General features: G+C 44.7%; 1 protein-coding gene across 1 annotated transcript in view; it reads left to right on the top strand.

The window, feature by feature from the left end:
* Fam169b (family with sequence similarity 169 member B) overlaps nt 1–15,644 on the top strand; it is a 75,240-nt gene that overhangs the window by 40,530 nt on the left and 19,066 nt on the right. The window contains exons 7-8 of the mRNA XM_013350209.1: nt 13,242–13,424; nt 14,995–15,126. Of these exons, the coding sequence (XP_013205663.1) occupies nt 13,242–13,424; nt 14,995–15,126 (315 nt within the window). The remainder of the gene's footprint in view (nt 1–13,241; nt 13,425–14,994; nt 15,127–15,644) is intronic.

Below are 15,644 nucleotides of genomic sequence, written 5' to 3'. Positions count from 1 at the left end.
TGTGTGTGTGTGTGTGTGTGTGTGTGTGTGTGTTCTACTTGCCTGGCATGGAATGAAGTCCTTTCCTTGCTCCTTCCCTAGCTGCCTCCCCTCTTTCATCTGTCATGTGATCAGGTTCTCATGTTTTGTCTGTTTGTTAAATGTCTGCTGAGGTCAATTGTAGGAGCTTTGGCAAACGGCTGCTTCATGACGACCACTGGCCCTGTGATTAACATGTCTTTATACCTTTTCAAGTTCTTATATTCCTGATTTATTAACTTTACATAGAGTAATGGGCCCGGAGAATAATTAAGATGAAGGGGAAATGTTTATAATTCATCGTTCATGAAACATATTGTTGTCTTCACAGTTCTGCAAGAGAATCACGCGTAGCCTGAGTGACAGTTCCTTGTCGATCTTTGGGAGTCCGGGGTCTTCTGACAGAGCCAGGTCATACATAGAGTCTTGGTTAGGGACTGACTGGCGAATAAAATGTTGGCTTAGAGGAGCTTGTTTTTATTGGATGAGGAATTCAAATCGGTGAATTTCCGTAAAGCCTCGATTATCCTGATTATTTCTCCCTTCTGATCTTGGCATATGTAACAGGTTTCTGTTTTAAAAATTGCATAGAAAACTCACACAGTCAAATAGGCTGGGCTCACGGGGGCTCACAGACTGAACTGACACCCAGGGAGCCTGCATGGGACTGACCTAGGCACTCTGTATATATGTTACACTTGTGTAGCTTGGTCCTCTTGTGGGACCCCTAACAGTGGGAACAGGGGTTGTCTCCAACTCATTTCCAGGCTTTTGGGATCCTACTCCTCATACTGGGTCACCTTGCCCAGCCTTAATACAAGGGGAGGTGCTGAGTCTCACTGCAACTTGATATGCCATGTTCTGTTGATACCCATGGGAGACCTGCCCTTTCCCAAACAGAAACAGAGAAGTGAATTGGGGGTGGGTGGGAACAGAGGGGGGGGGGATGGCGAGAGGAACTGGGAAGGGAGGAGGGACGGTAAACTGCGACCAGGATGTAAAATAAATGAATGAATTAAAAAAAAAAGAACCACTTTGTACTATCTTCTGCAATCTCCTTTCTCACCCAAACTACTTTGGAGGCGTTCAACAAGTCTCATCATTTTAAAGTTCTTTCTGAAACAAATATTAAGATAAACTGATTTTCTCACTCTTCTGTCTAACTAGTTAGGTCAGTCTCCCTAGTCCAGCTTTTGTCTGACAGATATTTGGGGGGTAGATATGGGTCAAAGGTCATTTGTTTTTCTCAAGATTCAGTCCTTCGAGCTATTTCCAAGTCAAGGGTGTTCAGGACTCTGGTCACTTAGTGTGCTCTATCCTAACGTGGAGCCTTTGGTGGGCCTCAGACTTTAACACAGAGCATTGAGCCAGACATGGTCCTTAGCTGAAGCACGGGCCTGGATGTCACCATTGCCCCAAGTGGCAGCACTGGTCAGTCAGATCAGCGTGGTCCCAGTGTGGCAGTGTGGTTTTTGAACACCAACATGGCCCCAGGTGGTAGCTCCGACCTTGGACATCCACTGGGCCTTTATGGTAATAAGAGCCATGGACATCAACATGGACTTTGGCTGCATTAAGGCCATGGACCTGCACATGCCCCTCAGCTGCAGCTCTGGCCCGAATGTTGCCATGGCACCATGTGGCAGCCCAGGCCACTTGGATTGGTATGGCTTGACCTTTGGATACCTACATGGCTGCAGGTGGCAGCCCAGACACTGGGCATCCTTATGGCCTTTGGTGGGTCACAGATGTCAACACAGAGACTGGCTACAGTAGGACCACAGACCCAGACATGGCCCTTGGCAACGGACTGGGCTTGGACATCATCATGGCCCCAGGTGGCAAGCAGGCTGCCAATATCAGCCTGTTCCTCACCACCCTCTCTTCTTCAGTTCTGCCTCTTTCCACAGCGCATGGACCTTTCTGCTTCTCTTTCTCTCCTGTTTTTCCACCACACAATGGCATCCACTCACTGCGGATGTCTTCACCACAGCCCAGGCCTTGAGGACCCAGGCTGCCTGTGGGTGGCTTCCACCCACTTGAGTGGAATTAGTATGATAATATTAAGGTGTCCTTGAGTTTTATTGAATTGTTGCGCCTGTTTGTCAGAGAAATTAGCTTATACTTTTCTTCTTTTGTCATGTCCTTTTCTTGTTTTGGCATTAGGTCAGTGGGGTGGTTTTAATCTTCCTGTTTTTCTGACCCTTTAATACAAGTTGCTCATGGTGTGGTAACCCCCATAAAATTATTTTCACTGCTGCTTCATAACTGTAATTTTGCTACTTTTATGAATTGTAATGTAACTATCTGATATGCAGGATGACTGTGAAAGTGTCATCCAACCCCCATCCCCACCCCAGATCCACAGGTTGAGAACCACTCTGTTAGGGGAATACTGGCTTTTATAGAAATAGTTTGGTTGTGTTTCTTTCCTTTATCTTTTTTTAAAAAAAGATTTATTTTATGCATATGAGTGTTTGCCTACACAAATATAAATGTACCATGCATGCATGCCTGGTGCACATGGAAGTCAGAAGATGGCATCTGACCTGTAGTTATGTAGTTATGGAGTTGAGAGCCAACACGTGGATGCTGGGATCTGAACTGAGATCCTTTGCTGTTTCCCCCCACCCCCCTTTTCTTTCTTTCTTTCTTTCTTTCTTTCTTTCTTTCTTTCTTTCTTTCTTTCTTTCTTTCCCTCCCCCCAGTTTCTCCCCCCTCCAACTCTGCGTTTTCTTGGCTGATTTCTCAGTGAGATGCCTGTCAAAAGATGAGCATAGGGTTTTGAAATCGCTCACTATCATTATTGATAGTATCTGACCTCTTATGTCTGTAAGTATTTGCATAATGAAATTGGGAGCACTAACTAGTACTATATGTACAATTGCTATAACTTTTTGATGAACTGTTCCCTTCATTATTACGTAGTGGCATTCTTTATTCTTCTAACAAATTTTAGGTTGAACTCCAGTTTCACAGTTTTTTGAATGGTCTCATGTGCCCAGGATGACTGTAGCTGAGGGTGACCTTGAACCTCTGGTTCTCCTATTTCCCTAGTGCTTGGATTATAGACACCCATCATGATTCCTGATCCATGCAATACTCGGGAGTGAACCCAGTGCCTTGTGCATGCTGGGCAAACATTATAAGCCCACTTAGCTGAATCCTCATCCCTGACGTCTAGTTTTTATCAGATACCAGAATAGCTCTGGCAGCTTGCTTTCCAGTTCTGCTCACTTGACGGATTGTTTTCCATTCGTTGACTGTGTCTGTGGATATTTTTACCAGTGAGTTGTGTTTCTTGGAGACAACAGATGGTTGGATCCTGGTTTTTCATCCAGTCAACCAATCTGTGTCTCTTTTTTGTTGACTTGAGGTCGTTTACATTGAAAGTTATTAATAGGAGTGTTTCTTGATTTCTGTTCTTCGGTTGGTTGGATTATTGTGTTTCCATTCTTCCCTGTTTATATAAAAACTTTGCTGGTTCACTGTGGTGGACATGTTGGATTCCCTCCTAGCTCTCCTTGGTTGATTTATTGCTCTCATGAAGTTTATTCTTTCTTGTGTTCTTGTGATGGTGAATTTGTTTTCCTCCATTTTTTTTTTATGATGCTGGACTACCTTGGTGAGGTTTGTCTTGGAATGTCCTTATTATTATGTCAGCTTTTAAAGATAGCTTTGCTGGCATTAGCAATCTTGATTGGCAGTTATTCATTTTCAGGTCTTAAAATATATCATTCCTGGCTTCCCTGGATTTAAGCATTGCCGACGAGAGACCTGGTATTTTATGGACGTGTCTGCCTTTGTAGGTCAGTTGGCATTCCTCCTGGGGAGCTTTCCATCTGGCTTCCTTGTTTTGGAGTTTAGATGCCATGACTCTATGACGGGGAGATTTTCTCAGGTCAAGCTTCTTTGGAGTTCTAAATGCCTCTAGTGTTCGGATGTGTGTTTCTCTATGTTTGGGAAATTTTCTGCTATAATTTCATTGAATAGATTCTCCAAGCCTTTAGTGTTTCTGTGAGTTCCTCCTTCTATCTCTGCGTTCTTCTCCTACCCCCAAGACAGGGTTTCCCTATAGTTTTGAAGCCTGTCCTGGAACTCCTTCTGTAGACCAGGCTGGCTTTGAATTCGCAGAGATCTGCCTGCCTCTGCCTCCTGCGTGCTGGGATCAAAGGCGTGCGCCACCACCACTCAGCCTATCTCTCCATTCTTTAGAGCAGTCCCTTGATCACATCTGAGTTTTTAGATGTTATGGTCATGCCTGTTGGTGGAGGCCTTAAAAAAAAACTTATTTTATCTACTATTGTGTGAAAGGGAGTCCCACAAGTGCCGTGTCATTCATTATGCCATGATGGGAGTGTAGAAGTCAAAGGTCAATAGGTGGGAGTCGTTCTGAGGAGGGCCCTGGGAATGTAAGTCAGGTCTTCAGGCTTGTTGGCAAGGGCCTTTCACCATTGAGCCATCTCACCAGCATCATGCTCACCTGTGTGGCTCGTTTACTCTATTGGCGTTTGAATGAGGTGCGTGTTCATCTGCTTTGTCCTCTGGTCTTGATCTTTCTTCTGCTTGCTTAAGTCTGTTATTGATACTCTTCACAGTGTGTGTGTGTGTGTGTGTGTGTGTGTGTGTGTTCCCCTCCCTCCAGAGACAGAGCTTCTCTGTGTGACCCTGGCTTTCCTAGAACTCTCTCTGTAGACCAGGCTAGTCTCGAACTCACAGAGATTCACCTGCCTCTGCCTACCAAGTGCTGGGATTAAAGGCGTGCACCACCATGTCTGGCTTCACTGTGTTTTATTTGATTCATTGAGCTGTTTCTTTTCTAGCATTTCTATCCGCCCCCCCCCCCCAACTAAATCTTAACTTCTTTATAGAGTTGCCTTCCGTGTTGTGGCTTTTTCATTCACATTGCTGATTTTCTTATGCATTTTACTGCCCTTTTCTAGTATGTGGCTGGCTTTCTTCTCCAGATCCTGGACTCTTTATTTGCTTGTTTGTATCTTCTTTCTGCAAGGTTACTGATATTCGCCGTGCCATTGGCTCTCAGGCTCCTATTTCTGGCGTTGGTGCCTTGTCTGAGCGGTCTTTGGCTTATCTCCATACGGGTAGGCATTTGCCTTGTTTGGGGTTGGGCTGTTTTAAATAAAGCTGCTATAAACACGATCATTTCTTTTTCTTTTTACCAGAAACCTTCAGAAATCTTCACCTGGCTATAGGGATTCCATATTCCATATGCATCTGAAAGTCAGCCAATATGTATAGAATATTGACTAGTTCCAATGCACAACATAGACACTTCACAATAGTGTGTTTTAATTTATCCCTCGTTTATACTGAGCTATTAAACGCTATATTTCTTTGTTACGAATCTGTCAATACTGATACATAATTTTTAAAAAGTAGTAATACTGATGAACGTGGTGGCGCACACCTTTAATCCCAACACTCAGGAGGCAGAAACAGGCAGATCTCTGTGAGTTTGAGGCCAGCCTGGTCTATATAGTGAGTTTCAGGACAACCAGGGCTACATAGAGATCCCTGTCTCCAAAAACCAAATACCAACCGCTCCAAAAAAAAAAAAAAAAAAAAAAAAACAGTGGTAACAGCTTTAACATGCAGTAAGAAAGGAGTATATGACTTATGCATATTTATTCTCTTATTTCCCTCTCCTCTTGCTTTCTTCTACCTCTGGTTTCTACCCAGTTCTCTTTTCCTTCAGGCTGAACTCCTTCCTGTAGAATTCCGTGTAGTGCAGTTCTGTCGGCATCACGTTCTCATATCTCTGATAAGTTTAGTCATTTTCAGTTTTAGAATTTCAGGTATTATAGTTCTACATCTTTTGTTGAGAGTTTATATCCATTTATTGCACATTTCCTTCATTAACTTTATGAATTAAACCAAGTACCTTAATTGAATATATTTGTAAAGCTAATTTAAATCCCCTTTCCCGCTGATAATGCTCTTTTAGGTCAGTTATGTTGAATAACCATTTAGTTCCTAAGTATGGGTCATACTTCCCAATTTATTTGTATGTTTAGTAATTTTTGGCTGCAAACCAGACATTGGAAATATATTGTGGAGCCTGGAGAGATAGCTCGGTGGTTAAAAGCATGTACTGCTTTTGCAGAGGACCTGAGTTCATTTTCCAACACCCACATCGTGTGGCTCACAGTCACCTGCTTCCATGAACACCTGCTTCATGTACACATACCCAGACATAGACACACATATGCACATGCACATATACTTAATTTAAAAATTGATATTAGAAAAGAAGTTATATTGTACAAGTTGTCTTTGTGTTTCTTGAAGACCTGTAGTGTTGTTGGGGTTTTTTTTTTTTTTTATTCTTTGTTCTTTTGGGGGCATGCTACCCAGCTCTCAAATAAATACTCAGAGTCTTATTCTTGCTTATGAATGTCCAGCCTTAGCTTGGTGTATTTCTTGCTAGCTTTTCTTAATTTATCCCGTCTACCTTTTGCCCAGATTTTTGCTCTTCTGCTTCTCCTATTTATTCTCTCTGTCTGGCAGCCCCACCTATTCCTCTCCCATTTAGCTACTGGCCGTTCAGACCTTTATTAGGCCAATCAGATGTTTTAGACAGGCAAAGTAATACAGCTTTACAGAATTAAAACAAATGTAACATAAAAGAACGTAGCACATCTTTGCATCATTAAACAAATATTCCGCAACATAAAGTAATGTTACACATCTTCAACTAATATTCCACAACACCATGGGTTCATTCCAGGAGACATTTAACCTGCTGTGATTCCCACTGGAAGTGTCTCCACGGAGCTACGCAGCTGCTGACAGTCGTCTGTGTGGCTTCCTATGGCTGCTGCTTTAGCCCAGGCTTGTTGAGTTTCTCCCTTTGCCTAGTGGGCAAAGATGTGGCTATCCTCCGCCTATGATTTCTTGACTTTGCTACTTTGGAGTACCGTGCTCTGATTCTTCAGACTGAATATGCCTCAGCTTTAGTTACAGAAAGTACCATAAACCCAGGTCCAGTGGCTCATGCCTGAGTTGTCACCCAGGAGGCCGAGGGAGGATTGCTGAAAGCTTGAGGCCAGCCTGGGCGATTTGGCAGTGCAGTGTCTCAACAAAAAACAAAACAAAACAAACGGCTTAAAAGGCCCATGTACAGGAAATAGATTAAAAAAAAAAAAAAGATCTCCTGAGTAAATTGGGAGCATGGGGACCTTGGGACAGGGTTGAAGGGGAGGGTGGAGGCAGGGAAGGGAGCAGAGAAAAATGTAGAGCTCAATAAAAATCAATAAAAAAAGTCCCATGTGTTTCTGAAAACCAGGTGTCCAACATGGAGATTTTGGGGGGCCAATGTGACCACATCTCAGACCACAGCATCGCTAATGAATGATGCATGGGGTTAGCCACCCATCAAGGGAGTTCCAAATTTGGTAAGAGTTCCTGATGGTCTCGGGTCATCGGGTCATAAATGGAGTTTAGGATGCTGACACAGTTGTGAGGTGCTTCTCAGCCTCTCGGTAGCACAGTTTCTCTGCATAAGTTTAGGTCCATGTGCTCAGAACCTCTCAATTTATCCTAGGTGCCCCTGGAAGGTAGATTTTCATTTTGTGAACAAAATAAAACAAACTTGCTCTAGGAGGAGGACCTGGGGCCGGGTTCTCGCAGCTGAAGACTGTGCAGATGGCCCCTGCATGATGGTGATTTAGCTTTGAGTCTAGGAAGGTGTGACAATGGTATGTAACGATCATTGGAAACTATACTCTGAACCTTCTTCTCGATGAAGTGATGTATGGCTCATTACATTACTTTTCCACCATGTTGGTCAGAAACAACAAGCTGTAGTACCAATGGGGCCTGTCTGCCTTGAAGGCACTGTGGCTAAAGTATTTTCTATGTCATTCTTACAAAACATTTCATTGACCTCTGTTCTAGAGATTACATGATAAACATTTTCTATGAAAACAATACAATTCTTCGTGGAATTCAGGAGCATTTAGAGGGTTGGCTGCTATCTTAATAGTTGTTTAACTGCCCTGGGCTCCAAGGCTTCTGTCTTAATCTTGTAGAGTGTCCCTAGGACAGACCCAATAGCATGATTATAACTCAAAGATTGTACTGCACTTAGTAAAAAGCCAGCCTGCTTAGCCATTGGATCTCTGGCTCAATCAATCTAGATCAATGGTTTAGTCATTGGATCCCCAGTGTCTTCATCACCTGCTCACTTGCAGGCTCTTTGATTGGCAATTGTGCCCATGTGATCTAAATTTGGGTTTTCCCAGCCATCCCTCCATATGTTCCACAGAGCAGTAGCTATCCTCAGTGTATTTCCTCCCTGGGTTTTCAGGACAAGATTTTGTGGATGATTGATACCCATCATACACCATAGGCTCCAACACGTGACAATAGGCTGCTCCACCTCCCTCAAACCATATATTAGGATAGAAAGACCAATGGAGGAAGCCAACCATAGTCTTGCCCAGTCTATCTATGTTACATTATGGTAAGTGACAGGATCAGAAATCACTGATTAATGTTCCACAGAGCAATAGCCATCCTCAGCCTAATGTATGATGTCAACACCAAGATTGGTGATAAAACTGCTCTGTGTTTGGATTGATGATAATATTGTTCCCTTCCTGAGTTAAGGCGTGGGTTATTTTGGCTCACCCATTCAAGATCATCTGGCTCCACTGCTTTAGCCAGCCATGAAGCCAACTGTGAGGGTGAAGAAGGGATAGTGGCCAGAGTGTAGCATCGTGTGCTGATGAGCGTGACAGCCTGAAAGTAGAACGAGAGAGATAGGAAGACCCCAGAGACAAGATAGAGCCTTCCAGAGGACCTGTTCCATGACCTCCTTACTTCATTCAAATCCCACCTCCTGATATTTTATTCTTAAAGATGTTTGACGAATTTGTCTATGTGTGCATACATGGGCATGGGCCAGAGGGATGTACTTGATCGTGTGCCACAGTGGGGGTGTACATGTCTGCCCCTATTAGTTCATTGTACCTTTTTATACTGACACGTAATTTTACATATTTATGAGGTGCAGTATGATGATTTGAGAAGTGTATGCATGCATTATGATCCAGTCTGGGTTAATCTGCCACTCTGTGTTGGGAGCCATCAAGCTTCTCGTACAGAATATATAGTAGATAGCTGTAAACTGAGTTGCCTTGTTGCATATGTTTGCACTATGTCTTATAAGATACACTTTATTGCAGTATATAGCCTATAAAATTTGCTGACAATAAAGGTAAACTTCAGGGATTCAGAGATTGCCTACCAAAAGTGTAGAAATCAGGGACTGTAGTGACTTTAATGGTAATGATGACCAAAACCCCGTGTTGGGACATTCCGGTCACCACAGTGGATGGTGTCTGCTGCCATTTGTCTCCATCCTAGCCCTAGGCAATAGCTGAGTTGCCTCCTCCTCTGCCAATTAACATGGACCAGGTGTTGTAGCAGTCAGCTTTCACTTAGGGAAGTGTCTTGGAGCTACTACAGATCATGGCTTGCATATGCTCTCTGTCTCTCTTTCCCGTCACGTGACTTTGCCTTGTGAATAGGCTGTACTTCACTTGTGAACCTACCAGTTGATGGATTGTTTCCAGGTCTTACTACTATGAATAGGGCAGCTATAAACATTCTTTTACTTGTTTGCACGAGAGTATTTTCTTTCCTTTTGGGTCGGCTCCTAGGAGTACAATTGCTGGGTCATTTGGCAAGATCATGTCTTTCTTTTAAAGGAACTGCCAAGTGGCTGCGCAGCCTGGCTGCACCATTGTGCATGCACTTCCATTGACCACATGTGAGGGCTCCAATTTCTGCATGTCCCTGTCATGACTGATTCTCCTTTGATCTTCTGGTTATAGCCCAGAGTGGCCTTTTGCTGTGGTTTTAACTTCCATTTCCCTAATTGTGAGTGACGTTAGCTGGTTTTCGTCAGGAGTCATGCGAATGTCTTCTTTAAAGAAAGGTCTTTTCAAGCCCTCTGCGCAATTTTAATGAGGATATTTGATTCATTTTTATTGGATTGTAAGAGCTCTTTATTCTGGTTCTCAGTAAGCCTTCTTATGGGAAGTGTGATTTGTAAACATTTCTGTTGACAGTCGGTGGCTTGGCCTTTGGTTTTCCTTAATAAAGTCTTTTGAAGAAAAAAGTCTAAAAATTCTGATGAAGTCCAAGTTGCCAGCCAGCTTTGCCTTTGTTGCTGAATCTACGAGCTCCTCATTAACTCAAAGTTGTTAAGACATTTTTCTATTTTCTGTGCTAAGAGCTTTATTAGCTTATCTCTTATCCTTTTATCTGTTTTTTTTTAGTTTGTTTTTCTAAATGATATGAAACAAGAGTGTAGTTTTTTTTTTTTTTTAACTCTTTGGGGGGCCAGCCACGCAGCTCCCAAACAAATACATGGAGATTTATTCTTACTTATGCATGCCCAACCTCAGCTTGGCTTGTTTTTAGCCAGCTTTTTTTAAAACTTAAATTATCCTGTTTCTCTTTAACTATGTTTTGACTCTGAGCTTTTTTTTTTAAACTTTTTTTTTATTCTATGTCTTTTTTCCCTTTTTATTCCATTGCTGGTTATATAGCTGGGTGCCTGGCCCCTGGCATCTTCCTCACCTTCTCCTTTTCTTGCTCCTAGTTCTTTCTCTTCTTCTCCCTCTCTAGCCCAGATTTCTCCTCCTATTTATTCTCTCTGCCTGCCAGCCCCGGCTCTCCTTCCTCCTGCCTAGCTATTGACCATTCAGCTCCTTGTTAGACCAATCAGGTGTTTTAGGCAGGCAAAGTAATGCAGCATCACAGAGTTAAACAAATGCAACAGAAAAGAATGCTACACATCTTTGTATTATTAGATATTCCACAGCATAAATGAATGTATCACATCTTGAATTAATATTCCACAACAAAAGAGTCTAACTCGAATTAAAAACAAACAGAAAAAAAACAGCTGACATACTTTAAAAGTAACCCTCCTTTTTGGAGGACTCAACACAGGGCTTAGCACTCTGATTGTCTCCAGCCTCTAGTACATTAAAAGAGAGAAGCTATATTTTAGAGCAGGTTTAGATTTACAGAAAAATATTGAGGCAAAGGTGCAGTTTTCCTGGCGTAATTTTCCCATTTCCTCTGTGTTCTAGTTTTTCTTCCCTCTCTGTGGTAAATCCCATGATCAAGAGTGACTTGGGGAAGAAAGGGTTTATTTCCTGTTATACTTCCAGGTAAATTAGGGAACTCGAGGCAGGAACTGGGGCAGAGGCCATGGCGGGGTGCTGCTTACTGGCTTGCCTCCCATGGCCTGCTCAGCCTGCTCTCTTATGGTACTCAGATCTCCTCCGTAGGTGGAGCACCGCCCATAGCGGGCTAGGTCCTCCCACAGCAATCATTAACACAAAAATGTCCCAGTGGACATGCTCACCAGTCAGCCTAATTCAGGCAGTTCCTCAACCGAGAGACCCTCTTCCCAGCTGACTCCAGTTTGTGTCAAGTTGACAGAAGGGAACCAGCATGGTATGAATTAGTACATTGCATCTATGTGGTCCATGAATCAACACAGATGCATTCCTTAGTTTGTGTGGGCCATCACAAAAGGACACAACCCTCAGATACAAGCAACAGGAATTTGTTTTCATCTAGTTCTGGAGGTGCAACGTCCTGGTCTAGGTGTGAGCAGGTCTATTCTCTCTGGAGGCCTCTCCTTGGTTAGCATGTAGCCTCCTCCTCATTGTGTATCTCTGCTGTATTTCTCTTGGTCCATATTTCTTCTTATATGGACAGCAACCATATTGGATGAGGGTGAAGCCTAATAGCCTCAGATTAATCCCATTCTATGTTTTGATAGCATCCTATCTAAATACAGACATGTTCTGAAGGGTTTGGACTTAAGCACGTGAATGCTAGGGAGACAGAGTTCAGCCTGGAGAAGACATTATTGTTAGTCAATGGCCTTGGTGTACCTGTGGGCTCATCCTTAGTGTTGATGCTCTGTGTATCTAGACCAGCATCTGATTCTCTGTGTTATATAGGGTGGTCTGTCCTGAGTCTCCCATGCTCCATCAGCTCATCTACCTCCATCCAGCAGCCAGCATCTTTCCATCACCTCTGCAGATTGGCTTTTTCAGCATGCCAGGGACTTGTAATCAGAGTTGACCTGTTCATGGGAGCGTCTTCTTCCACTAATAATGTGCTGCTCGCTCGTAGCACACCTCGTGTGTCAAATCATTCCACTGCTATGTGAGGCCAAAAGTATTCCCTTCCCCAAAGAATTGTCTTAGCGCTGTGTTGATTAACATAGAAGCATTGATTTCTGGGCCTGGTAAGATGGCTCAGGGGGTGAAAGCACTTGCTGCCAAGCCTGGCAACCTGAGTTCTAGCTCCATAACTCACATGGTAGAAGGCAAAAAATGGACTTCTGCAAATTGTGCTTTGACTTCTGCTCACCTGCAATCACACACACACACACACACACACACACACACACACACACACACACACAATTTTTCACTGTATTGCATATCTTGTAATTTAGTCCATCTAATTAAATCTGAATCTTCCTTTTTCAGGCTTGGGAAGTTATCCGTTTTCTGAATCTTGACAGGAACAGGGTTCACCTCTCTCAACAGGAGCGGGGATGACAGCCGTGTGAATGCTGACGTTTGGTTACAGGACAGATGTTCAAGGTGGAAATGGAGAGGGCACAACATCTGGCCTCTCCAGCAGCAGTGGCAGCGGTTCATACGTGGGGCTTATGTGTTTGGAGGGTTTGCATTTCACCAGAACTGGTCACCATAAGCCTTTACTGAAGTAACGGACACAAGCCCTTATTTAGTGACGGATCCAGTTGGCTTCTGCCTGCACTGTGGATTGGCTTCACCATGCGGGGAGAACTTGGATGTTGCTTCAGTAAACTGTCTTGGTTCCAAGGGCCTCGGTGGGGGGAGAGGTCTGGTGGGGTCCACGAGGCTTTGGCGATGCTTGGTCTCCCAGGCTCCATTTTCATTTCCATGACCCAATCCATTTTCTGTGCTTGCGAATAATTAGGTGGGCCTTTGAGGAAAACACATGGGTCCATCAGAGAACTGGTGTTCTGGAGTGACCTGGTTTCTTATTATTGTTTGTGAAGTTAATTCTGCTCCCAGGTAGTACCAGCGTCCCTGGCTGGACCTCTGAGATCTGGGGGAGTCAGCATGCAGCTGGGGGGCGGGGCACAGCACATATCCCTTGCTTTCCTGCAGGCAGCCTCTGTGGTGACGGCACCAGTGCATGCTACCTGCTGCCTGTCCTTGACACTGTGTTTGTGCGGAGGAAGAACCGCAGCCAAGGCCTGGGGACAGCCATGCTGAGGGACTTCTGTGACACCTTTCGAGAAGATGAAGCCCTGGGTATCAGTTGCCCAATTTCTCCTGCAATGTACAAAGGTAAGCCCCACCCCGGGTCCTGGGTGAGCATTTGGGTACCAGCTAACAGTTAACACACGGGCCCTGTGGCGATGGAAGGGGAGGAGTCTCGGAGCTTCTGGGGAGATGCGGCTGTGACTGACTGCTCTTTCAGCTTCAGCAGAACCAGGGCCCCTGTTAGATTGCAAAGGGGACTTCTTTGAGCTTGAGAAGCGATTACATTTGAAAATGCTGTTGGTCCCTGACTCACCATGGTGCTGCTTAGGATTTTTTTCATTTTATATGCGTGCGAATGCAATACACACTCAGTAGAAATCCCACAGCACATGAGGCTCAGCTGTCTCGGCTGGTTTCCCATATGTGCTGGAATCCTGAAGAAGTTTGCTGTAATGCTGCTGGAGGAGTGATCTTGCCAGTGAGAGCAGGCAGGTCGAGAGGGCAAGCTTCCTTCTTCCGTGTCTGTTATATAGGCTGCCAGCAGAAGGCCTGGCCCAGAGGAAAGGTGGATCTATTGTCTCACCACAGAGATCTGGATTAGAAGGGGGTTTTCCCGTTTCAAATGATTTAATTAGGAAAAAAAAATCCCTCACAGGTGCGTCCACCCATTTGCATTTTAGTTAATTCCAGATGTAGTCAGTTGATAGCCAAGCATAGGCATCTCAGGCACCGGTATAAGAAGGAGGCCCTAGCCGGGCGATGGTGGCGCACGCCTTTAATCCCAGCACTCGGGAGGCAGAGGCAGGCGGATCTCTGTGAGTTCGAGACCAGCCTGGTCTACAGAGCTAGTGCCAGGACAGGCTCCAAAGCCACAGAGAAACCCTGTCTCGAAAAACCAAAAAAAAAAAAAAAAAAAAAAAGAAAAAAGAAAAAAAAAAAAAAGAAGGAGGCCCTAGGGATACTCACAGACATGACCATGTGAGGACACCGAGAAGACACACAGGAAGGTCGGGGAGAGGCCCCGGAACAACCCAACCCCAGGTACCCTGCCTCCAGAGCCTTGAGAAATCAGCTTGTGTTGCCATGGTACTGGCAGCCCATCATATCTGAGGGGTCTGATTCCAGAATTGAAACTGACTATGGCTTGAAAGCATTACAAAGTGGCGCTTGTACTGGACAAGCACGGATCTGCCCATTGACCTCATCCCCAAAGCACCACAGTCTGGTGGCTCTCAATGTGGCGTCTCCACAGCATCAGCTACTAAAAGACATCCTGATGATGAAGCGTGCACAGGGAGATGTGTTATTGCCCATGCAAGCACCACGCCTGACGTTTTATGTAAATACAGCATCCTTGGATTTGGTGCCTTCAGAGGTCTTCACTACCTTTGGATACCCAGGGATGGCTATTTCATAGTTGCAACCCTGGAGCGCAGTTCATGATGTTTGGAAGTGGGGGTGGGAGATGAACAGGATGATTCTGTACCCATGGAAAGTTGGTGGAAGGGGTTTGGGTGCAGCAGGGTCAGGACAGTGAGGTGTAGGGTAGCTGCTGAAGGGCTGGAAGGGCCGGATGCAAGGGTCCAGAGAGAGCTGATTGGCTGAAGCAAGGAGGGCCAGAGTCAGGCTCACGCCTTGCCTCTCTTCCTCCCAGTCCTCAGGCGGTTCCTGTCGATCCATTCAGGCGAGAGAGGGCGCTTGTGGGAGGTGGAGCCCCCAGGGGCCTGGGGCCAGCGCGCCAACATCTGGCTCAAGGTTTGTCTTCGGGAGCCTCGACCTCAAGATGGTGAGTGGGATGGACATCTGCTTTAACACCCGTAGCTGCCGCACATGGGGACAGCTTCTCTTCCACGGACTGAGTCTGATTCATGCAGATGTTGCTGTCTTGAGTATGTAGCCAAACAAAGGAGGGACGGAGACCCAGCTGGGCATCTGTTCTCTGTTTCTCACCCATGACCTTCTCATCTGCACGACTCCAAAACATCTTCCTCAGCTCTAGAACTGGAAGCTCTCTCATGGCCCCCACTTTTCCAATTAGACTAGATAGACCCCTACAAAGACCAACTACTAGATAGACCACTACGAAGACCGCTACTAGATAAGCATCTACAAAGACCAACTACTAGGTAGTGATAAGCTTTTGAATCCCCGTTAATGGAAATCTGCTGCCACTGATGTATTAAGCTAATCAAACCAAATTATTAAATCCAGGTTTAATGAACAGAACAAAGCAACTCTGGGTGACCCCTCAGGGAGGGCAGAAGAGGAATCACATGGCAAAGATGGCTACCAAGTCTTTTTTTT

This window comes from Microtus ochrogaster, chromosome 22 (genome assembly GCF_000317375.1).
Source record: "Microtus ochrogaster isolate Prairie Vole_2 chromosome 22, MicOch1.0, whole genome shotgun sequence".
Lineage (NCBI taxonomy): Eukaryota > Metazoa > Chordata > Mammalia > Rodentia > Cricetidae > Microtus > Microtus ochrogaster.
Note: the sequence above shows the minus strand (reverse complement) of the source record. Positions and strands in the feature narration are given on the sequence as shown.